Source organism: Vipera berus (assembly GCF_964194415.1).
Source record: "Vipera berus genome assembly, chromosome: 2".
NCBI lineage: Eukaryota > Metazoa > Chordata > Lepidosauria > Squamata > Viperidae > Vipera > Vipera berus.
This window is the reverse complement of record NC_138203.1, coordinates 241,410,214-241,434,048: the sequence shown is the minus strand read 5'-3', so window position 1 is coordinate 241,434,048 and position 23,835 is coordinate 241,410,214. Positions and strand designations below refer to the sequence as shown.

General features: G+C 38.7%; 1 protein-coding gene across 2 annotated transcripts; it reads left to right on the top strand.

Moving 5' to 3' along the window:
- The first annotated feature begins 1,818 nt into the window (after positions 1-1,818).
- On the top strand, positions 1,819-23,820 carry IRAK2 (interleukin 1 receptor associated kinase 2). 2 transcript variants are annotated; one of them, XM_081318097.1, is made up of 13 exons: positions 1,819-2,238; positions 5,775-5,954; positions 7,428-7,592; positions 8,185-8,291; positions 9,464-9,658; positions 10,781-10,827; positions 12,744-12,852; positions 15,614-15,723; positions 16,694-16,889; positions 17,395-17,457; positions 18,042-18,242; positions 18,407-18,863; positions 19,883-23,820. In XM_081318097.1, exons 1-13 carry the CDS (start codon positions 1,935-1,937, stop codon positions 19,993-19,995), a joined length of 2,247 nt encoding a protein of 748 aa, XP_081174223.1. In that variant the 5' UTR covers positions 1,819-1,934; the 3' UTR covers positions 19,996-23,820. The 2 variants fall into 2 exon arrangements, with proteins under 2 accessions (XP_081174223.1, XP_081174224.1); XM_081318098.1 differs by having other exon boundaries at positions 18,407-18,870.
- Positions 23,821-23,835: the final 15 nt, after the last annotated feature.

Sequence of the window (23,835 nt, the reverse complement as noted above, 5' to 3'; positions counted from 1 at the left end):
GGTCTTTTTGTTTTACTGTTTTAAACTTCACTGATAGCTCCAGGGGTAGCTAGGGGTCAATGTGGGTCTAGTATTGTGGAGGCTTTCACTTTTTCACATATCTATTTGCATAATTCAAAAAATTAGATATTTCTATAAGAAACTTGCAGTCTGCCTCAGCCTTACTGTCCTCGTTTCAGTTTCTCCATTATCAAAGTGGAATGTAAGTGATGTTCAGAGCCCAGAGAATGTTATTTAGAAATATTAGGTGGTAGCCTTTTCCCTGGGGCAACTATACCTTTTTGTTTGCGTCTACTAAAAAATATTGTATGGCCCTTTCCTGTAAGTCACGGGTGTCAAACTGCCAGCCTGTGGGCCAGATGCGTCATGCTAAAACTGTGCCCACCTCATTGCCGGCATTGGGAAAAAGTCACAATACATCACATGTCACATGATGTTGCAAGTTGGACACCCCTGCTGTAACTGAAGCATCCTCCCCCAGTGTTTATGGAGATTCTGTCATCCAGATCATAATCGTCCCAAAGATGCTTTTTCACGAGGCAACTAGACTTTCTTGTTTTTCTTTTTCTTTCATCCAAGAAGCTTCTTTAGCTCTGACTGGATGATAGGAGAATGGAAGGTGTTATATCTTCGGTTCTTTAGGCATTAAGCAAGACGAAGTGTTGAAACAGAAAACAAGTTTATTAACTCAGAACAGAAGCAGCCCTAATGGCTGCTGCACAGCTATTTATACGGTTAGCCTCTAGGCAGCAACCAATAGGTTTAAAGTAAGAGTTTCCCACCCAAAACCTAATTATCAGCCTGGGGACAGCAAGTCTGGCTTTCAATAAGTTACATAACACAGAAATCTAGGTCAGACATTAAGCAAGTGAACAGACATTAAGCAAGTGATTTTAAAAAGTTGTGGCCAATACATTACAGGATTCATACTCTTTGCAGACAGCTGTTCATTTGCATTCTTTAGAGTCAGTGATGCCACCTGGAGGTTTATCTGTGTCATTAGGGCAGACATGTCAAACTCATGACGTCACGTGACGTCGTGTGATGTATTGGAGCTTTTTCTCCATTGCCGGCAATGGGGTGGGCGCGGCTTCCGGATGACGCAACCAGCCCATGGGCTGGCAGTTTGACACCCCTGCATTAGGGTCACCTGAGTAGTGCAAATGGACATGGAGCCTTGGAACTGTTGAAAGGACTGGAGATAGATATCGGATCCCTCCCCGTGTTGAGAGAGGACTGTTCAGTTTTGACATAGATGGCCTCTTTGACCCCTCTTTCAAACCAGCAGCCCTCTCTGTCCAAAATGTGGACTTTGCTGTCGTCGAAAGAGTGGCCTTTGTCTTTTAAATGCAGATGGACAGCTGAATTTTGCCCTGATGGGTTTGTTCTCCTGTGTTGTGCCATCCTCCCCCAAATTCTGGTCCCACGAAAGTGTTTACCGCTGCCTGCCTGCTGCCGCCACCACCTTTCCTTTCAGGGCCTCGCCTCCTTTTCCCCCCAATAAGTGACCTCAATCAAAACTTCCCCTGAGGTGTTGCAACGCCCCATTTTGCTAAAAGCAGGGGTCTTCAAACTTGGCCCTTTTATGACTTGTGGACTTCAACTCCCAGAATTCCTCAGCCAGCAAAGCTGGCTGAGGAATTCTGGGAGTTGAAGTCCACAAGTCATAAAAGGGCCAAGTTTGAAGACCCCTGCGTCTTGCGGCTTCTAGCTCTTCCGACTTGCGTCACGTGTAGAAACTGACGTCAGGCGAGGCGGAACCCGGGGAGCTTGGGGTGGAGCCGGCTCCCTTCAGGCAGCCGCTCTATAAGCCGCCCGGAGAGAAGAGCCGAAACCGCGCCTCGTTCTGGGACGGAGCTATCGGGGTTTCGGAAAGTAAGGGGAAAGCGGGTTTCGATTTTCGAAATCTGCGCCCGCCTCCTGAAAGGGAAGGCATGCCCGGCGCTGCTGCCGGGCCTCGCTCTCCGGGAAGAAAGTGCCAAGCTCCCCTCCCCTTCTCGTTTGGACATCTGGACGGGCAGCTCTTGTGCATGGCTAAAGGGAAAGAGACGGGAATTCCCAGACCTGTGACGCAAGCGGAGAGCGAAATGGCTCAGCCGCCGCCGCCGTCCTCTTCCTTGTCCTGTCTGGAGGGGTCCAGCCCCCCGTCTCCTTACCTCCACAGCTTGCCCTCCTGGGTGCTGGAGGACTTTTGCCAGAAGATGGACTGCCTCAACGAGTACGACTGGATGCGCTTTGGTGAGCAAAACCGGGTGGGAGGGGGAGAGAATGTTGCTCTTGAGTTTTCTCCTTTCAGCAGCTGTACAGAACGAAGGTGAATGAATACACGTAAGACACACACACACACACACACACACACACACAGAGAGAGAGAGAGAGAGAGAGAGAGAGAGAGAGAGAGAGACATGCTTTAAAACTTCACAAAAGTATATTATTCATTATATATCCGCTATACTGTATATTCACCGCCCTGAGTCATCCGGGAGAAGGGCGGTATACAAGTAAAATTAATAAATAAATAAATAAATAATAAATAATATATTTGTGCTAATTAAGTAAAATGTTAAGGTCTTGCAAATTCTGGCAGCCTGGCACCATGCCAGAAAGAATGTAATCTCTCTTGGTAAAATGATAGAATCTCTTAAAGATTTAGAAATCTACTAAAATAAATGATGTGGCATGTATGAAAGATCAGAATCATTTTGGAGCTGTGGTTCTTATTTCTGCTTCTGCTTTGTTTTGTAATGAAAGAACTTTCTTTTTTTTACGAACATGATGCAATGATAATGAAAATTAATCACATCTGTCAGTGAAAGTGACTTAACAGTAAAATGATGAATGATTCCTTTAAAAGGCTTCAGTAGTTTTGGCAAAAGGCATTTCCTTTGAAATTTACTGACTATGATCTGTCCTTATTGTTTAACCCTACTGATAAAAGGCTTCTTGTTAGAGGTGTACCAATTCCATCTCTTGAAATAAAAAAGCTTAATGAAAGAGTGATCTCTGTGTCTCCACCTGTATGGTTTCATTATGGTGGTCAGCAGAGAATCTTTGGGTATAAATTGTTTTTATTTCCCCCACATGGTTTTTCATTAATGGGAAGAGATACATCATACATCAGAAAGCCTGTCTTATCACTGGCTTTCTAGTTCACCCACAAACAATTATGAATCATAGTTTATGAATTGCTGGAGTGCATTCCTGAAGAATGAGGGATTAATAGTCTGCTCTGGAATGATTTCCCATCAATACAAATAAATGAGGAAGAGGACAGCTCTTCTGTGCATGGTATTGCCTAGCCATGCAGTGGTAGGCAACCTTGGCTGGCTCAGGAATTCTGGGAGTTGAAGTCCACGAGTCATAAAAGAGCCAAGGTTGCCTACCCCTGGCCCTAGTGCAAGGGAAAGATACCTCTGTGGACTCCTAGGTACACGCAACCCCTTGCCGCACTTTTGCATGTCAAATCCCAGTGTGTAAGCATTACATTCCTGATCATTTATGGGAAGAATTGTCTCCAGATGGACAGCAGAATTTGAAAGTTACTTGAATAATAGGAATAAAATTTACCCATTTCTTCCAATACCCACTGGTGGGGTAAGACTTATGGATAGATAGCTGGTCATTTGATGTACCACTAGTGTTCATAAATGATAGAAAAAAATGAAACATAGCAATACTTCCCAACCTTTTTGCAAAGCTGTTGTGATCACAAAATGCCACTATAAAAAATGAATACAATACTGCATTTGAGGCCCATCCCTGAAACAGCTTTTCTCTCTTCCAAGTCCTATGGCATCAGCAATTTATAGCTTCTTCATGGAGCAGTAAAATAAGGTGTTATATGGGCAATGAAGAAACTTGCAGGGAACTTTGGCCAAACACTGTTTTCTTATAGTTGCCATCATCTGCTAAAAAGACAAGGAAATGTGGTGAGACCTCCATAGTCATTATTACATATAACCCTTCCATTACAGTATATAGATTAATGTTAAGCAGAAGTAGGATAACATATACCACGGGTGTCAAACTCACCACATGATGTGTCGCAACTTATCGTGACTTTTTTGCATTGCTGGAGCTGGGGTGAGCACAGCCTCCACATGATGCAACCAGCCAACGGGTCAGCAGTTTGACACCCCTGACATATACCTTTCCAGATTATATGATCCTCCAGTTCCCACCAATTTTGGCCACCATATCACAAAAAAGATGTTGAGAGTTTGAAAAAAAATTCAAAGAAGAGCAGCTAAGATGATCAAAGGCCTGGAGACTAAAACATACGAAGAACAGTTGCAGGACTTGAGTTTGGCTAGTCCAGGGGTCAGCAGCCTAAAAAAGTAAAAGAGCCACTGGGAACCGGTTCCATCATACACACAAAAAAGTGGGAGCCACTTTTTGCACATGCGCAAAAAACACAAAACGTTTTGCGCATGTGCAAAATGGGAGGCACCTGCACAGCAGCGGCGACGGGTCTCCCTGGTGACGGGCGCTGGGTTGTGGCACTGCCTTCAGCCCGGGCGTTGCCGGAGCCACCCTCGGGACCTCCAAACTGCCGCCCGGAGAGGTGCGTGCGCAGCTCTCCAAACCTTCCCACTCTCCGAATGGGTGGCGGCACCACCCAAAGGCAGCAGGTCTGCAAACTGGCCGTGGCAGCTTTCCAAACGGGCGGCGGCGTGCATGCAGCTGTCCAAACCTTTGGAGAGGTGTGCGCGCACGTCCCCCCAAACGGGCGGCTGCGCCACCCGTTTGCAGACCTGCCGCCGCCGGTTTGGAAAGCTGCCACGGCCAGTTTGCAGACCTGCCGCCTTTGGAGGAAGGTGGTAGCTCTGCAAATGGGCCGCAGCAGATTTCCAAACGGGCGGCGCCACCGTGCGTTCCGAGAGGGGCACGCGCAGCACTCCAAACCTTTGGAGAGGTGCGCGCACACCTCCGTCTGAACGGGTGGCAGCACCACCTGTTTGCAGACCTGCTGCTGCCGGTTTGGAAAGCTGCCGCGGCCCGTTTGCAGAGCTACCGCCTTTGGAGGAGGGCGGCAGCTCTGCAAACGGGCTGCAGCAGCTTTCCAAACGGGCGGCGCCACTGCCCGTTCAGAGAGGTGCACGGCTTAAAGAGCTGCATGCGGCTCCGGAGCCACGGGTTGCCGACCCGTGGGCTAGTCTAAAGAAAAGAAGAAATAGGGGAGACATGATAGCAGTGTTCTAGTATTTGAGGGTCTGCCACAAAGAAGAGGGGGTCATGTTATTTACCAAAGCACAAGAGGGAAGGATGAGAAACAATGGTTGGAAACTGATCAAAGAGAGAAGCAACCTGGAATTAAGGAGAAATTTCCTAACAGTGAGGATAAGTAATCAGTGGAACAGCTTGCCTCCAGAAATTGTGGTTGCTCCATCACTGGAGGTTTTTAAGAAGAGACTAAACAGTCACTTGTTTGAGATGGTATAGGTTCTCCTGCTTGAGTAGGGGGCTGGACTAGAAGATCTCCAAGGTCCCTTCCAGCTCTATTTTGTTCTTATTCTTGATCATGGTGAGGAATTTGATACATGTCAGATGTTGCCAAACTACAGATCCCAGATTTCCTCATGATTGAACATCCTGGTTTTAATTGAGATTTGTATTACAGCAACATTTGAAATGGTTCCCCACCCACCATTCAATGCTCTGGATTAAATTCTGAGGTAAAACTGTGGGAGTTTTCATGTCTTTCAGATTCAACAAGTTCAACCAGATGACAGGAAAATGAGCTGTTAATCAAAATAGTCTTGTTTTGTTTTCAGCATCTCATGTGATCACTGACCAAACTGAGCTGAGAAAAATCAAATGTATGGAAAAAGCAGGAATTAGTATAACAAGAGAACTAATGTGGTGGTGGGGAGTGCGGCTTGCAACGGTCCAACAATTGTTGGAACTTCTGCAGGAATTGGAGTTCTACAGAGCAGCACAAGTGATTGCAGACTGTAAGTACCTTCTTTCTTTTCTTGAGCTAGGTAAGTGAAAATATGCAAAGAGCAGAAAATTCGTTAAGAGGTACTAAACTAAATAAAGACATCAGATGAGGGAATGGAAAACGCTACCGAACCTAGTTTATACTAACATGTTTCTGGTTGCTTCTGCCTTATCCATATACCTTGATTCCTTACCTTTTGTTCTTTAACCTTCTCACCTCTCCACTGCATTGCTGTCTGGCAGATTTTTTTTTTTAGATGAAGATGATAACTTTATTGTGACTTTGAATGTACACCAATTGGCATACATCAAAATGAAATTTCGTTGCATACAGCTCTCAAAGGGTCACCACCTCCGATATATACTCCTTGTTCGGGGCCCGCTCAAATTTCACATTGTCCATTTTAGTCTCTAGGGAGTGAACGATGGCAAACAGGACAGATGGAAATGGGGCTCCATGTGGATTAGCCCTCAAATTCGCTTATATTCTGACAACCTCGCCTTCTTTCCTTTTTCTGATCCTGACTCTTCCACCCTTTCCTTAAAGAGGCCTTGCTTCTTTTCGCCCCTGGAGTACGCTGCTACCGCCGCCACCAACTCCTCCAAAAGCCTCTCTCTCTTCCTCTGGGCCTGCCGACAGCCTCATCCAGTTCCTTCACTCCATAAGCTCCAGGTCCTCTCCTCCTCTGCCTCCTCTGGAAACAGCCCTGATTTGCAGTAGAATCCATCACTGGGCCAGCAGTCAGATCTTGCTGCTGGCAGAACAAATTCAAACAGCACCAACGACTTTTAACGGTCTCACCAACAGTTCCAAAACAACTAGAAACTCGCCAGGCCAGCAAAGATTGTCGGTCGTATGTCATATGTTACCTTAGTTCCACCATGTTGCTCAAACACGTTAAAATCTTCCTGATCATGTGGCCTATAGCCCTTACTATCCCTCCCAAAACTATTCACCTTCAAGAGCCAATGCAGCCGCAGCCATTCCAGGCGCCGCCATCTTAGATTCCACACATACTTAGTGGTGTGAAATTTCATTCTACTGCATTGTTTTCAACAAAAGTGAAAAGGAACCCGAAAGAAAAGATGTGAATTTCCTGAAATATAATAGCATCTGCAGCATTTTGGAATGTTTCCCTGAGGTCACTGAATTCTTGTATTTGCTTCAGAGAATTCAGATATTTATCTCAATATAGCTTATCTCATTGTAGAAGATGGCCGTTTGTTTGCACCCAATGTCCCATCAAGAAACAAATGAAATATAACTAAAAATTTTAAAATATTGTTACAGAGAAGGAATTGATTTTGAAATCTACATATTGTTATAGATTGTTCTTCATCAAGGCCTATCTGTACAAGAATAAGTGCAAGTATTTTAAGGAGAAAACCCAGCTGAATTAGATTTGCAAGTCTCAATATCCTACCACTCTGACTCTACACATGTACAATTAGGAATACTCTACCAATATATTTTATATTTACAGGGAAGTCACACAATCATGATTCTACCAGGCCTCTTTTGAAGCCCCCCGAACAGGAGAAGGAATTGCCACATCCAAGTGGGAAGGAAAATAAAGAGAAAATAGGAAATGGGATGAAAACATCACCATCATTGCCAAACTTGACACAGATGCATAGAAGACAGAATGGTATGGTACAAAAAAGCATTTAGATTTTTTTAAAAAAATTGTTAAGTTTTGTTTAGTTAACAAAGGGAAGAAGTTGGCAGCCACTGCTAATTGTGTATATGCAACATCTTATTTCTTAAATATGCTGTCAAATGTAGTACTATGTTTTCTTGATTCAGTCAAAATAAATTAATCTCTTTTGCACACTAGAGGTTGATAGTTGTTGGGCTTACCTTGCACAATCATCATCATACAAATTCATCTGCATGATAATGTATGAATCATCTGTATGATTCACATAGTTTTATTTGCAATAGTCAAAAAATAAATTTGCTATTTCTTTCTTCCAGGATGTTTCATCAAGTTCCCAGTGTAGCCTACACAGGCCAGAATTTCTTAGTAGCCTCCTGTGTAAATAGTGTAAATAGTAATTAGCTTTGTCAAGATCAGCCACAATTGACTAGAGTCTGCAACCCAATTTTAAAATGCTAGAAGATTTATAACTGTTTTAATTTTCACTGAGTACAGATATTTGGAATGAAACAAATCTAACTCTCCTGTGACTAAAACTACAGAAGTAGCCTCTAATGTATTTCATTTTTGTTACTTTCAGATCCTTTTTTAAAAGTGGATTCAGACATACCTCCTTTATCTCTACCAACTTCTATGGATCTCCCACATTCTTTACATTCAAATTTCTCAGATTTCTCAAATGTAAAGGTAAAGAGCAGGAAAACTTACATTATTTTAAACTGTTTGCATTTAGCTAAAATACTCTGCAGTCAGTAAAATATATTACTTAAGCATACAGATAGTAAAACATATTAATAACATTAATTCAACATATACGGTAAATGCTATTATCAGTATTATCGGCTACAGTTTTATCAAAAATAATTCTATGCATAGTTAGCAACTATCTCCGTTAAATATTCTGTTCAAATAAGAGAAATGTTTCATTAGAGATCAATTGTTTGGTAGGGTTATTATGCAAGGGGCAAAGTAAAGCATAACAGTTAAGATGTTGGAATTTAAAGCAGCAATCAAATCAAAATCCTGGATCCCAGCTTTTTTCAAAAGAAGTTAAGCAACAATGTAACACTTCTTCCAAAATCTTGTAGTTCAGCTAAAATATTCTTTATTTGAGGCAGTAAATCCTACAAACATCTTGGATCTGAATCTGGTATTAAAATGCAATTAATAAATTAAATAATTATCAATTTGTCAATCATTAGATACATAAACTAAGCCAATTGCCAGTCTAATGGTATGAAAAACCATCCATATATTCAGGACTGAATATATTTATCCCATTCCAGGAAGTAGTATCCAAATATCTTGCATTCTGAAGATATACAACTTTAGAGTTACAAAACAATGCCTGTTAGTAGCTGGCAGCTGAAATAGAAAAAAGACCCAAGAGAAAAATACAGGAAAAATATAAATAAGAAGGTATTATGTTTTTAGTAACATTTCATGTCATATCTTCAAACTTCTAAGATTTTATAATATATCACAAAAAAACCACCACCCAACTTTCAAATAAGGTAGCAACAAAGCTGAGCATACCCAGTCAAAATAAAATTAAGCTTCTGCAATATTTCTTAAGTGGTTAAGATGGCCATAAAACCTCTTCCGCAAAACCACCTGAAAGAGATTGTGAATGTACAGGATTATAGCAAAGAACCGATTCTACTGTTTCCCTAGCATATTTGATACCGCTAATCAAATCAAATTGAAATGTACACTTTTTGGTAGGCAATTCTAGTTCTAGTAACCAGAATTAGGTATAGTTGTATTAGAATGTTAGCCTGTGGTGTGACTTGGGATTGAAAGTAATTTTTCTGATGTTTACCAAAATATCAGTCATGTCTTTTCTCTTAAATGTATAGCTCTATAGTTCATCCATTCCTCCGGAGAAAGCTTCTCCTAATCATGACACTGCAAGCCTTTTGTGGATGCCGAAGGAAGTGGAAATTGTCACTAGCGGCTTCAGTGAAAAAAACCGAATTAGTGAAAGCGTCTTTGCTACTACTTACAGGGGTCAGAGAGATAATGCTCACTATGTTGTTAAAAAACTAAAAGAGGTAGGTGTCTGTCTTCATTTATCTCATGAATTGAACAAAATGAGAAAGGCATGTGCAAAACTGGTTAACAATAGGAGGGCCTCTATATAGCCATATTGGATTCCTGGCACTGCCATTCCCATCCCTAGCATTGTGTTTTTGGAAGAAGGTACTTCCCATACTTTAGAAAAGGTCTGCAATAATTTCAGAGGGCATCTTTTGTTTATCTATCTTAAACCCAGAATGGCTAGGTCAGAGCCAAATTTAGCAAGAGAGGACAAGTTCAAAAATCTGGATCCCCAATTACTGTTAGGAGTTGAGAAAAGTAGGCTTGGATTATTATAAGGGGGTTAATTTTATTGAACTGGAACCAAATAGCATTAAATGTTGAACCTATTTATGGTGATGCGAGAAAGATATGAAAGTCTTGTTGTCACTTTCTAACCATCTTTTTAACAAAACAATATAAATTGCTTATACAGTTTTAATACAATATAAATATAGATCTCAATTAGCCTCCCATTTAAATCAGTAAATCAGTTTGGTTTAAAATAGTAGAATTAAAAATGCAGAAGCAAAAAAGAATTCTTTTAAAATTAGACTAGACTAGAATAGACTAGAATAGACTAGACTAGAATAGAGCTGGAAGGGACCTTGGAGGTCTTCTAGTCCAGGAGAACCTATACCATCTCAGACAGGTGATTGTCTAATCTCTTCTTAAAAATATCCAGTGATGGAGCGCCCACAACTTCTGAGGGTAAGTTGTTCCACTGGTTGATTGTCCTCACTGTCAGGAAGTTTCTCCTTAATTCCACGTTGCTTCTCTCTTCATCAGTTTCCGACCATTGTTATATTATTGAAAATGCAGATATAATAATATAATGTGATTTCATCCTATACAGATAATGTTAGTGAAAAGCAATGTATTAGCATGTTAGCAGAGAATTCTTGGAGCTTGAACTACTGATGAAATTGGGTATAGCAGAATAAACACACTAGCCTCTGCTTCTGCAATTCTCATTGTCATTTTGAGTTTAATAGATTCGAATAGGTTTAAGAAAATGGCTAGTATATATGTATATACTAATATGTGTAAATATGAACTTGCTGTTCAGAAAAATAATAAGATTCTCTTTATTCCAGAATGAGGCACAAGTTTTTTTTCGTACAGAATTGCAAATCTGCTTTCGGTAAGAAGTTGAACCACTCTTTTAGTGGGGAAAAGTAGCGGATGACACTGTTAGTTTACCTTGTGAGCCAGACTTGCTCAGGATAGTGAGATGGGTGGCATAGAAATTTAATAAATAAAATACATTTCAAGGGTCAGTTACAAATTTACCAGAGCAAGTTGCCTGGAATCCTTGTGAAATGCAACCCCGCCAATGGAAAAGAAAAATAGGTCTCTCTTTAATTAACTGGCTATATAGGACTAGAAATTTGCCCAGCGGTCCCTAAGCCCCAGTCCGTGGAGCAGTACTGGGCCACGGCATGCCAGCAACCAGTCCACACAAACAAACAAAGCCCCATCTGCGGGATGCAGGCAGCACACAAAACCACGCCCCCTCTGGTCCACGGAAAAACCTCTCTCCACGGAACTGCCCAAAAGGTTGGGGACCTCTGTGCTAGATACAATAAAACTTCTTGTTTGTATAACAGGCAAATCCCAATAAATAAATTAATATAAATAGCAAAGCAATGAAATGGAAAACAAGCTACAGTAACAAAAATATAGATGAATAAATATATAAATAATTTCCGCAACAGAAACACTTCCTAATGAGAATTACTTCACCCTGAAGAATCGGGAAATGAATGTTGCATCCAGGGAAGATTTCTTACTTTAGTTGTGGATTTGTTAGGGAATGTCTAACAGACTGAGAATATGTAGGAGAGAACAAAGACAGGAGAAAGGAGGGCTATTGGAGAAGGGATTTTTGAGTCTAGAAAGTGGGGGGACTCAAGAGACTCAGAGTAATTCTGCTTTAAACCAACTTAAAGTTTAAGTTGATTGGGAGAGCTGCTATGGCAGGCTGGCTAGATTCTGTTGCACTAATCAAATTTTTATTTCTGTTTAAATCAGAGGTATCGACAAGGCTGAGTAAAAAAAACAACGAAGATGGCAGCCTTCACTGTAATTGAAGCCATGCTTCTTGTTTATATATGTAACTTGCAATACATGAGAGAAGGGACAGGCTATCATCTTGACTCTTTTCACCACTCCCCCTCGCCAGAACCCCTTGGTTAAAACAGTAAAATGCAAAACAAAAAAATTCTCATTAAATAGTGTTAATAGAGTGAAAAAAGCTAAAAATATTAGAAATATGTTCAACCTAATCAAAAAAGCAACAATAAAAATCCCTATGAAAACTATGCATATCTATATGATTAATTCAGTTATTGAATTTATCAATAAAGAGGCAAATAAGTGTTAGAAAAGAGATGCTTTATTTTGCTTTTACATCTTCCTTCAGTGGCTTTGGAGACTTTACAAACAAGGAAAGCTTATTCCACCCCCACCCCACCCCAATTGTAAACATTAAATGCCTTCAACTATTTCAGAAATTAGTATCATATTGCTAAAACTACAGTATATACTATTTTAATTATTATTTATAGGCTTTTACTTTCGACAATATTGTTTAAAGTTCAGTTCACATCTTTGAATCAGTGTTATATCTGTAATATATTTATTGCTGACCTCTATATATCTTTTGTCTTATACTGTATATGTGTTGCTACTCTTTATAGACCTATACTTTTTTTGTATAGAGTTCGATCTCTCTCTTATCTTTTTTGTTTCAGTTTTCTATTCTTGTTCTATCAAAATCTTTGCTTATTCTTTGCCTTTTCTGCCTGTTTGTTCCTAGCTAGGCTTCGTAGCTCTTCTCCTCTTTTGACCCTCAGCTCCATCTGAAGGAAAGGGCTGGAAGAACCTTTCCCTCAACCAGGTCTTTTTAGATTTTTGAGTTTTATGTTTCTTAGATCTCGTTGTATCGTGTATGTTATACTGTTTGAATTCTTGGGGAATTGTTGAGGGTCCTGTGGGATTGTGATGGGATATAACTGTAAGAAATGAATAAATACAATTTCTTCAAATGCCTCTTAGATGTTGCCATCCTAATATTCTACAGTTGTTGGGTTTCTGTGTGGAAAGTGGACTTCACTCCTTGATTTACCCCTACATGGAAAATGGATCGTTACTGGACAGGCTACAGGTAAGCAACAAGCATGCCTTTTTGCATACCACATTTTTCAAAAGGAAGCACTTCTATCAGCTCAACCAGCATGAGAAGGATTATGGGAGTTACATGCCAACTAACAACATTTGGAAAGCCTGAGATTGCTCACTGAGGTTGATGTGAGGTTGCAGAGATAGGGGAAAAGATGCCTTGGCTGTATCACTAGCAGTAAGAGCTAATGAGAAATCAGTCACTCCCAAATCAGAAGCATCAATTGCACTCTGTCTATTGTTTAGCTCAGAGAATTTGTTTCCCTTATCCCTTTCAGAAAGATCTTGGTTGCAGTGATTGAGTGAGGGGAAAGATTATTTGATCCCCTGCTGATTTTGTACATTTGCCCATTGACAAAGAAATGATCAGTCTATAATTGTAATGGTAGGTTTATTTTAACAGTGAGAGACAGAATAACAGCAAAAAAATCCAGGAAAATGCATTTCAAAAAAGTTATAAATTGATTCGCATTTTAATGAGTGAAATATGTATTTGATCCCCTATTAATCAGCAAGATTTCTGGCTCCCAGGTGTCTTATATACAGGTAACAAGATGAGATTAGGAGCATTTTAATCTCTGCTCGTTACCTGTATAAAAGACATCTGTCCACAGAAGCAATCCCCCTGGCGGCCCCCAGAGGGAGGGCGTTCTCTGTGGGCGCGCCAGACCTTTGGAACCGTTTACCGGTGGAGCTCCGGACGGCTCCCGACCTTCGCTCCTTCCGACGTGACCTAAAAACATATTTATTTGAACAAGCCGGCCTGGTCTGATGGGTTTAGGGGTATTTTAATGCTCTGTATTAATTTATTGAATTGGGCTGTTGTATTTAATATTTCTTTTATTTTTTATATATTGTATTTTATTGTATTGCCCTGTACACCGCCCTGAGTCCTTCGGGAGAAGGGCGGTATAAAAATTAAATTAAATAAATAAAATAAATAAATCAGATTCCAAACTCTCTACCATGGCCAAGGGTGAGAAGGTGATAACAGTTGGTATGATTATTCAAAAATGGAAGAAACACAAAATAACTGTCAATCTCCCTTGGTCTGGGGATCCATGTAAGATCTCACCTCATGGAGTTTTAATGATCATGAGAATGGTGAGCAATCAGCCCAGAACTACATGAGAAGATCTTGCCAATGATCTCCAGGCAGCTGGGACTATAGTTTTGTTTTCTATAGTCACCAAGAAAACAATTGGTAACAGTACGCCGTGAAAGCCTGAAATCCTGCAGCGCCCGCAAAGTCCCCCTGCTCAAAAAAGCACATGTACAGACCCGTCTGAAGTTTGCCAATGAACATCTGAATGATTCAGAGGAGAACTGGGTGAAAGTGTTGTGGTCAGGTGAGACCAAAATCGAGCTCTTTGGTATCAACTCAACTTCCTGTGTTTGGTGGAGGAGGAGGAATGCTGCCTATGAATACCATCCTCACCATCAAACATGGAGGTGAAACATTATGCTTTGGGGGTGTTTTTCTGCTAAGGGGACAGGACAACTTCACCGCATCAAAGGGACGATGGATGGGACCATATACTGTCAAATCTTGGGTGAGAACTCCTTCCCTCAGCCAGGGCATTGAAAATGGGTCATGGATGGGTATTCCAGCGTGACAATCACCCACAACACATGGCCAAGGTAACAAAGGAGGGGCTCAGGAAAAAGCACATTAAGGTCCTGGAGTGGCCTAGCCAGTCTCCAGACCTTAATCCCATAGGAAATCTCTAGAGGAAGCTGAAGGTTCAAGCTGCCAAACGTCAGCCTCGAAACCTTAATGACTTGGAGAGGATCTGCAAAGGGGAATGGGACAAAATCCCTCCTGAGATGTGTGCAAACTTGGTGGCCAACTACAAGAAATGTCTGACCTCTGTGATTGCCAACAAGGGTTTTGCCATCAAGCACTAAGTCATGTTTTGTGACTTATTTCACTCATTAAAATGCAAATCAATTTATAACTTTTTTGAAATGCGTTTTTCTGGATTTTTTTGTTGTTATTCTGCCTCTCATTGTTAAAATAAACTTACCATTAAAATTATAGACTGATCATTTCTTTGTCAGTGGACAAATGTACAAAATCAGCAGGAGATCAAATAATTTTTCTCCTCACTGTAACACAGTGAATACTGTAGCACTGAATATCTGGTTATGTTTAGACAGTAGGCTGTGCTTGATCATAATTTTAATTTAATTTAATTTAATTTAATTTAATTTAATTTAATTTAATTTAATTTAATTTATTATGAAACTTGCCAGTCATCTTGTTTCAAAGCAACTCTGGACAGCATACAATAAGAAATATGAAAATCATCAAATATAAATATACCCAATAAAATCACAATACAAGCAGAATAAAATCATTGGCACAAGATGGAGAAGGAGGCAGCCCAATTCATGGAGAATGAGGAGATGGGTTTAGTTCTTACTTAATCAACCAGCTCTAGTTTAAAACAGTTGATCGTATGAAAATAGTATAGTTGAAGAAAGTATAGATGCTTTTCCAGAGCTTGGTATCCCCCAAATAGATTGAACTACAATTTCTATCCCCAATCCTCATGGAGATGATGGTTCCGGTAGTTGCAATCCAATACAATATCAGGCTCGAGAAGGCTGAAAAATATGTGGCAGCAGAGCAGTACATGAGAACTATTCCCAATGTATTATTCGTTTTCTGCAATAAGAGTGTTTTGTCATTCATTGCTCAACAGCCATCTTTTTTAAAAAACACATTTTTCCTTCTGTTGCAGGATAGTTCCGAAGCATTAACTTGGCAGAAACGCACCAGAATATCTTTGGGATTAATTAAAGCCATACAGCATTTACATCAGTTTGGAATTATTCATGGAAATATAAAAAGGTGGGAATCCTATTATATGCGTCCTACTGTATTATATATTATTTAATGAATTACTTAAATCTCTATCTGATTAAAGATGTTGCGTTTTCATCAAAAAGCTTTCATTCATGATGCTTCCTAGCAACTTTGTCTTCAATAAATATTAACACAGGATGTAACTGACTCATAAAGTACTTCCTCCTACATAGATGCATGGTTGGACACACACACAAATACACACTCACACACACAGCTGGCTTGGCTTTCATGACTAAAAAAAGGGGAAGCAAAACCTACTTTCAATACTTCAAGGCAAACTTAAGTTTAGAAGTAATCCAGTGTGTCAGACAAATCCTCAAGAGTACGAAATTGTTAGTAAAAAAGGTACTGTAATCATTTCTTACCTGCTGAATCTACAGTGTACATTTGCAGCTGCCCCCTCAACTGCTTTTGGTTTTCTTTCCCTTCTCATAAGTAGGATCAATGAGGGCAGAGTAACAAGAAGAGAGCACTTGAAAGAAAAAATTAGAATGCACCCTCTGTTCTTTTATTCACTTATTCTGCTTAATACACAGCCTAATTATCTCCAGATGTATAGAGTTGCCTTTGGTGAGATGGGCAGCATGCAAGTTTGATAAAAAATAAATATGAATACATATTTTCTTAAGAAAGTCTTGTTTGCCCTAATTAAGAAATTGTCATGTAAATAAAATATTGTTAGCTGACAGTATTGGCTAACAGTAATTTATATTTTACAGTACCTTCTTCACATTATGCTTTGTTAGAATTCAAATGTATGTACACAGTATTAAAGATCTGAATTAACTGCCATTTCTAATAGCTTTCAAACCAAGTATTGGCCACACGTTTGTTTAACTGATGTTTATCAGTTTAACAGTGCTGTTTTGATTTGTTTAAGGTTATAATTCACATTCAAAGAGCAATGTTGTAACTGATCTTTTGTTTGTATTTTTGTCTCCTGTACAAACAGTTCTAATGTTTTGCTAGATGCAAACTTTGTACCCCAACTCGGACATTCTGGTCTTAGGCTGCATCCTGTGGAAAAGAAATCAGAATATACTGTGATAAAAACCAAGGTCTTGCAAGCTTCACTAGCTTATTTTCCAGAAGATTTTGTCAGGCATGGGCAGTTAACTGAAAAAGTGGACATATTTGCTTATGGAATTGTAAGTTGTGGTTCTTCATGAATAATCTTACATAACTCTCATGCCAAGAATTGAACATGTTTTCCTTTAATTAAGCTTGCTATCTTACTTCCAGTGCTTAGACTAGTAAAATGTCAAAATGTTATTTCATAAAATTATGCTTGGAGATCAAAAATGTATGAATAAACTCATTTTCCCATGCCAGAGCACATTATTTGCACGGCAGACATCATTTGTGCTATGTTGTCTCTTGGTGTCTTAAGGAAAAAAGAATTTTGGATTATAAGGCTAGGGAAGACTTTTGCCTAAGATTGAAGAGAGAAGCTGCCTGTCAGCATAGGCAGTATTGATCTCTATAGACTTGGTTAAGAGCTGGCTTGTATCTGATAAGAAAGATTTTCTTCTATGATAGGACTGGATTGCATCTATATAGTGCCAGATGAACTGTATAAATAGTCTGAAGATCAGGATTCTCAGCTGTCCTTTATAATATTTTTTTTAAAAATAATTGTAATCATTTTTCTAGATTTTAGCAGAAATACTGACTGGTATGAAAGCAGTGGATGAAAGAAGAAATCCTATTTTTCTGGTATGTAGAAAATATATTTTAGAAGATTTAAATCTTTGATGAAAGACCCTGAGAGTGAGCATTCCTCAGACTGGAGAAAGTAGTTTTTGAATCATTATTATTTTATGCAGTTCACTTGTTCCACATCTACATGAGAAGGATGCTTGAGGGTTCCTTCCTTCCTGTTACGATTTCCCTTCCTTTCCTTTCTTTCCTCCTCCCTTCCCCCACATAAGCAGATGTTGCTGGGGGAAGGAGAGAAGACAGGATTGCAAGAGTGGCTGGGCAACTGTCATGGAATGTTCAAAAATGACCACAGCAGCAGCTGGCAACAGCAGCCACAGCTTCCCAAAATTTCATTCCCTCAGAGTCATGGATTCTGGATTTGGGGCACATTCTACAATTTAGCTCCTTTGAAGTACCTTTCCTCAAAAACTGTTGCCCTATGATGCACCATTTTGACCTATTAAAATTTCAGGAACTAGTATGTAGAAAACAGGACAATTATTTTCAGCTTCTTTATGTAAGTGAACCAAAAACTTAATAATTCTTTAAAAGACAGAGAAATAACATCATCTGCATTCTTCCAACCTTTTCTTCAACAGAAGGATGCCTTGCTTGAAGAACTCAGAATGGCAAAAGAATTGTCTTGTACTAAGGAGAAAACCTTTGAAAATCTTGCTGCCATACAAATATGTCACAAATACCAAGATAAGCAAACTGTTTGTTTGACAGAAACAGTCTCTTTATGCTTGGCCACATCTGTCTGCATTTGCCTGCGGAAAAAGAATGCAAACACGATAGAGGTAAACCTAATCAGCTTGCTAGTGGTGATGCCTTTGCTATATAGTCCTTTTATTTTCTTTATTTTATTAATGTAAAAGTAAGTAAGTAAACATGGAAATAGGGAAATTGTTTTATTTAATGAGGAAAGTAGAAACAATCTATTTAACATTCTTCTCAAAAACAGGTGAGTGAAATGATAGAAATTGCAGACCGTCAAACAAGATCTCAGAACATGTCAGAAAGAAGAGGAAATCTTGGACTCTTCATCAATATTCCAGAAGAAACCAATGATGAACCAGCTAGTCCCTTCAATGTTGATTTCTATGGTCATAACCACGAGGGGTCTGCCAATTCTGGATCTCTAAGCTGTGCCACTACATTACCACCTTGTATAAAGGTCTTGCCTCCTGAAACATACTCTGAGCAGAATTTACGGGTACCTTGTGAATCTGATGAATCCTGTAACTTTTCATGGGGACCTGTAGAACACGCTTCCTGCTGTACGCCAACCAAGCACAGTCTGGAGTCAGAAAATGTTTCTTGCACTAAGCCTCTGACGTTCACAGCAAAAAGTACAGACTCTGATAGAAAAACAAATCAAGAGCCGGGAACAAATGATGGCGCTGCTTGTTCCTCACAAGGTAAAAGGTAATATTTAAATATTCTTTGAAGTTGGTAGAAATTAAGATTCTGTGGAAAGTTTGATATAGCATCATAGAAATAAGAATGACATACAACAGTTTCTCCTCAGGTTCAAGCGAGGAGAGTCTGAAACAATGCCTGAAGTCAGCAGTAAATCAGAAAGGGTAAATAAGGTGAAGTAAATGGAAGTCAGTACTGTTTACTGGGAAAATATTCACTCCAATATATATATATATTTATTCTTGTGCTGATAAGATAGCACTCGTATTTAAAAACCTACATGGTGCTGGACGTTCATATGCCAGATATAATAAAGAATGTATTCTACCACTTTGGCTAGCTGCATTTAATGATGATGCTTGCACTGGTGACCTCTAGATTAAATTTTGGAAGTAGTTTGAAATATTGGAATATGCCTGTTAGAATCTTCATCAGAGCTGTCCGTACAAAACATATACTGCTAATTCTATAACTGTTTGGCTAATTGGTTGGTTTCTAGGTCTGTTCATTGGGATTATATTCTTTCCTATAAATTGAGAGATTTTACTCATTTTAGCTCTGTAATAGTAACCCTATAGGTCAGGTTGAGTTAAGAGAAAGGGACTGAAGTAAAGTCACTCAAGTCAATTTCCATAGCTTAAAGTAGACTTTAACTTAGGTCTCACCAGTCCTACTTGAGTACCTTATCATTATATCATGCAGACTTAAAATATTAAATCTGATTTTATTGTTTTAAATGTTATGACTCCCAAATACTCTGGATTTGCACCTACGCAGACCATAAGATTTCTGTGGAATCCTTGATCTGGCGGTTTTTTCCCCTGGTGGTGCTCAAACACTGGAATTCTTCACATAGGAGCTTCCCTTTGCTTTTTGCAGGCCACTCTTTTTCTGATGAATTGTTAATCTGTTAGAAGTTGTGTTGAAAAGCATTCCACAAAAGTTCTCAATGAAATGTGAGATCAGACTTGTATATTCATTATTTAGGCCAGTGATATTACTTTGTCTTTTATTTCAGCTTTAATGAAAGAAATAAACATCAATGATAAAAAGAAGCAGCTAATGAAAAAAATAGCATTATATTATGAAAATAAGATAAACAGTTATGACCTCTTTGAATCTTCAATATAAATACACTTCTATCAGTTACGACTTCAGAAGATGGAGCATTTCTTCACCAGCAAAATGCATTTTATAGTACTGTTATACTTATTATATATACAAGAAAGCTACATTGATGTTACATAATGAGAAAACGTTTTTCAAATCCATTTGTATATGGATTTCTCTTATTTTCCTGTTCTGGTTGAAATTATTTTGTTGATCTAGCCAAAATACTACCTTAAGCAAAAGAAAAAACATATATATAAGAGCAGCATTCATCAGTTGCAACTTGGTATACAGTTGGTATATTCTCTGAAAACAAATGTATTTTTCTTATTTTGTAGATGGTATTGAATTAGATAATCACTAAGTCTCCTTACAATTTGTCTATGATTTGTAAAATAATGACTCAAAACCGGATGTTTGTGTGTGTGTGTGTGTGTGTGTGTGTAGTATATAATATATATGCCTGCATATTTTTTGCTACTTAAGAACTTACTGCTTGAGAAAAACCATTATGAGCAGATTCCACTAAAAATATTAAGTGAAGGAACAATGATAAGTTTTATCTGGTTGTCCTTAATATATGAGTTCATTAGATAGCGCTCAATGCACTGATAAGCACTGTAGTTCATTTAATCATAATAAAAGGAATTTTACAATTGGAAGGTAATATACATCTGTATACCAGATGAGGGTAAAAATATATGGGTTTTTTCTGCTATGTGGATGATTCAGTCAGCTTAGAAAATTCTCCTGCTGTTGAAATAATTCCCAAAGTCAGGATAGGCCATTTTCCCCTTCCATGTAGATTCTCTTGTAGACATAGACGGCCTTCAAAAAGTCCCTGACAAAAATTCTAGAATTTTTCTGAGTAATAGAAACAACTTTGTTTTTGTCCCATTACAAAATTCTTTTCTAAGTGAAAAGATATAATTAAGAACAATGAAGCACAACACCACCAAGCACACTATATAATTTAGCTTTGGTAATTTCAGAATTCAGCTCCTATTATTCTGTACCCTGATTAATATCTTAGACCTAGCGCATACTAAAAATTAAACAGGCCTTAATTTGACTTTAAGCAGACCAATTTTGTTGCAGACAAAACTGGATGGCTATTTAATGGGTTTTCTATTACTTTTGAGGTTTTTGCAGAATATAAAATACTACAACTTCACTTCCATATTTGGAGAATTTGGGGATGACTGAGTAGTAAGATGGACTCTCCTGACATTCACTTGAATAGTTTTTGTCATGAATAAATTCACAAATTCTATGAATATTGGAGCTCTTTGGTGGGATGGGGGTGGGAGTGTATAATAGTGACATCTAGTCCCATCACTTTTTGTGTCTAGTCTCAGGTCCTTCGGTACCTGATTTATCTCTTTCATTCATTTGCAAACACAAAACAAGAAGAAATCCTATTGTCTATGCCAAGCCATGCTGTGCCACTAGCTGTGGCCCCTCCTGGAGGAGGCCCTGGCTGGAATAACTCAGGGCCTTCTTATCACTTGGACTTCTGCAATGTGTTGCACTCTGAAAAATATAGTTGATGCAAAATGCATCAGCACAAATACTGAGTGGTAATGGTTCTTATATAACATTTATCCTGTAATATAGGATAGGTTTAATATAATCAGCCCTACACTGGTTGCCAATACTTTTCTGAATGCAATTATAAAGATCGGCCCAAGGTATCTTCAGGATGGTCTATTCCAGGTAGAACTGACAGTAGAGGTCCTTAAAGGACAAGGTCCCACTGTTTTGTGAGGCAAAGGAAGCTGAAAGCAGAACATGTTTCTGTTACAGCACTGATACTCTGAAACAGTTTTCCTCTACAAGGTAGGCTGATCATTTGGGTGGTGGCCTTCTCAAAAATAGGGGTGATAGTCTAATGCTAACCCTTCTGTAGGATTGTGGTGTGTAATGTAATCTAGAACTGGTATTTACTTAGGATTATTTATTGTATCTCTTGTTTTTATTTAAGAAATTTTATTATAAGAGTTGCTTCACAGTGAGTTGGGCAGTATATAAATTTAACAAATATAATTTATTAAATTGATGTTATAATAATTCAGAGGTTTTTAAAACTAGTTGCAGAAGCATCGAAAACATACTGTCAACGCTGCTAACATAGAATTAGTTGATGCTGGGGGAGAGTAGGAAGAATGTCTCTCAAGGCTGTTTTGAAATAAGAAGATTTAATAATTTAATAATAATTTAATTTAATAATTTGATTTCTATACCGCCCTTCTCCCGAAGGACTCAGGGCGGTGAACAGGGCAATACACAATAAAAATCAGATACAAAAATTAAAAACCATTAAAAACCATTAAACATCATGCCCATAAGAGTTTGGCCGGTTGTTTAACAGGAAGGAAAGCTTACAATTCAAACTAATTGGAGAATGTGATTTATGACGGTTAATTAGAGGGAGGAACTGCACTTTGATACTGTGTGCTTAGGGGAGGGGAATCCAGATTTCGGCTTGACCATGTACCTGCGGAAGCTATGCTCTTTTCATTGTTTCGCTTCATTTTCATTAACCAGCATTCGGACAACATTTTTGATATTAAAGTTCTCCAGGGGTGTTGAGTCAGGGTCCTGCCCTTTATCATTTTGAATAACTATTTGTTGTATAATACGATCCAGCAGTAACCAGTCCTGGACGGTGTTGCCATTTCTCTTATTGTTTACATAGACATTAAATGTTATAGAGGAATTGGCATCTGAGTTGGAAACAAAAAATATATAAAGACCTCCTATTTCCTTTAGCCGTGTAAGGTGAAGCTCACTGGAATAGCTGTTTTTGTCTACGTTTGTGACTCTCACATAATGATCAGATGAATTCTGCAGTGTTACATTCATGTATAATAGCCACGTTTTTTCTTCTGGTTTAGGATACGCTTCATATGTTACTACCAAGCCCAGATTTTCTCTGTCATTCACATAAAGTGTTGTATTTGTTGAAGTTGATAAACTGACATATCCTTTACCTATTACATTCAAGGTTAACATGACATTAGATGTTCCAAAAGGATTGGTTGCTTGGCACATGAAGGCTCCAGAATCATTAACTCCCACTGAACGGATGCTCATCGTTATTTTTTGTTCATATTCATAATCACACACATTCCTGCTTTTGCTGCAAACACTCATATTGCTTTGAAAAATCCAATTAGCTTGCAAAGCACTATTTATATCCCAGATTGTACATGTATCTTCAAATTGTTCATCTTCTTTGAGAAGCTGGTTTGTTTTGGATAAGGTGATGGATGGTAAGGATTTGTGAACTGGTATCACCACAAGTGTTATATCTTTCGATCTTTTTTCAACTCCATCTTGTTGTGCCACACACCAGTAACAATCTAGATATGATCTCTAGGTTTTTTTATGGTGATTCCCGTCTGAGGATCAGGTACTAATGTCATATGCTCAGGCAGAGATTTGTAATGACATCTTTTCAAAGTGAAATTTGAAACATCTGGATCTGTCACTGGGCACACAATAAGAGCATAGCTTCGGCACGTACATGGTCAAGCTGAAATATGAATAAGTAATCTACCATTACTTATTCTTCTGTATCAGTTTCTTAAAGTGTGGTCTGAGGATCCTGGGGAATTCTCCTAAGATCCTCTCTGGAGTTCATGAAGTCAAAATTTGCCAGATATTAAAAATATTTGGGAAAAATGTAATGTTGTGTTTTACTTATTTTTGTTAAAAATATTTTGCTAAAAATATTTATGTTACTATCTAATGCATTAATATTATTTTACATGATTTAATAAATATTGTATAAATGTCTATTTTTAATTTTTAATATGGTAGTGATAAATATGACCCATTTAAACAAAAGCTTTTTTG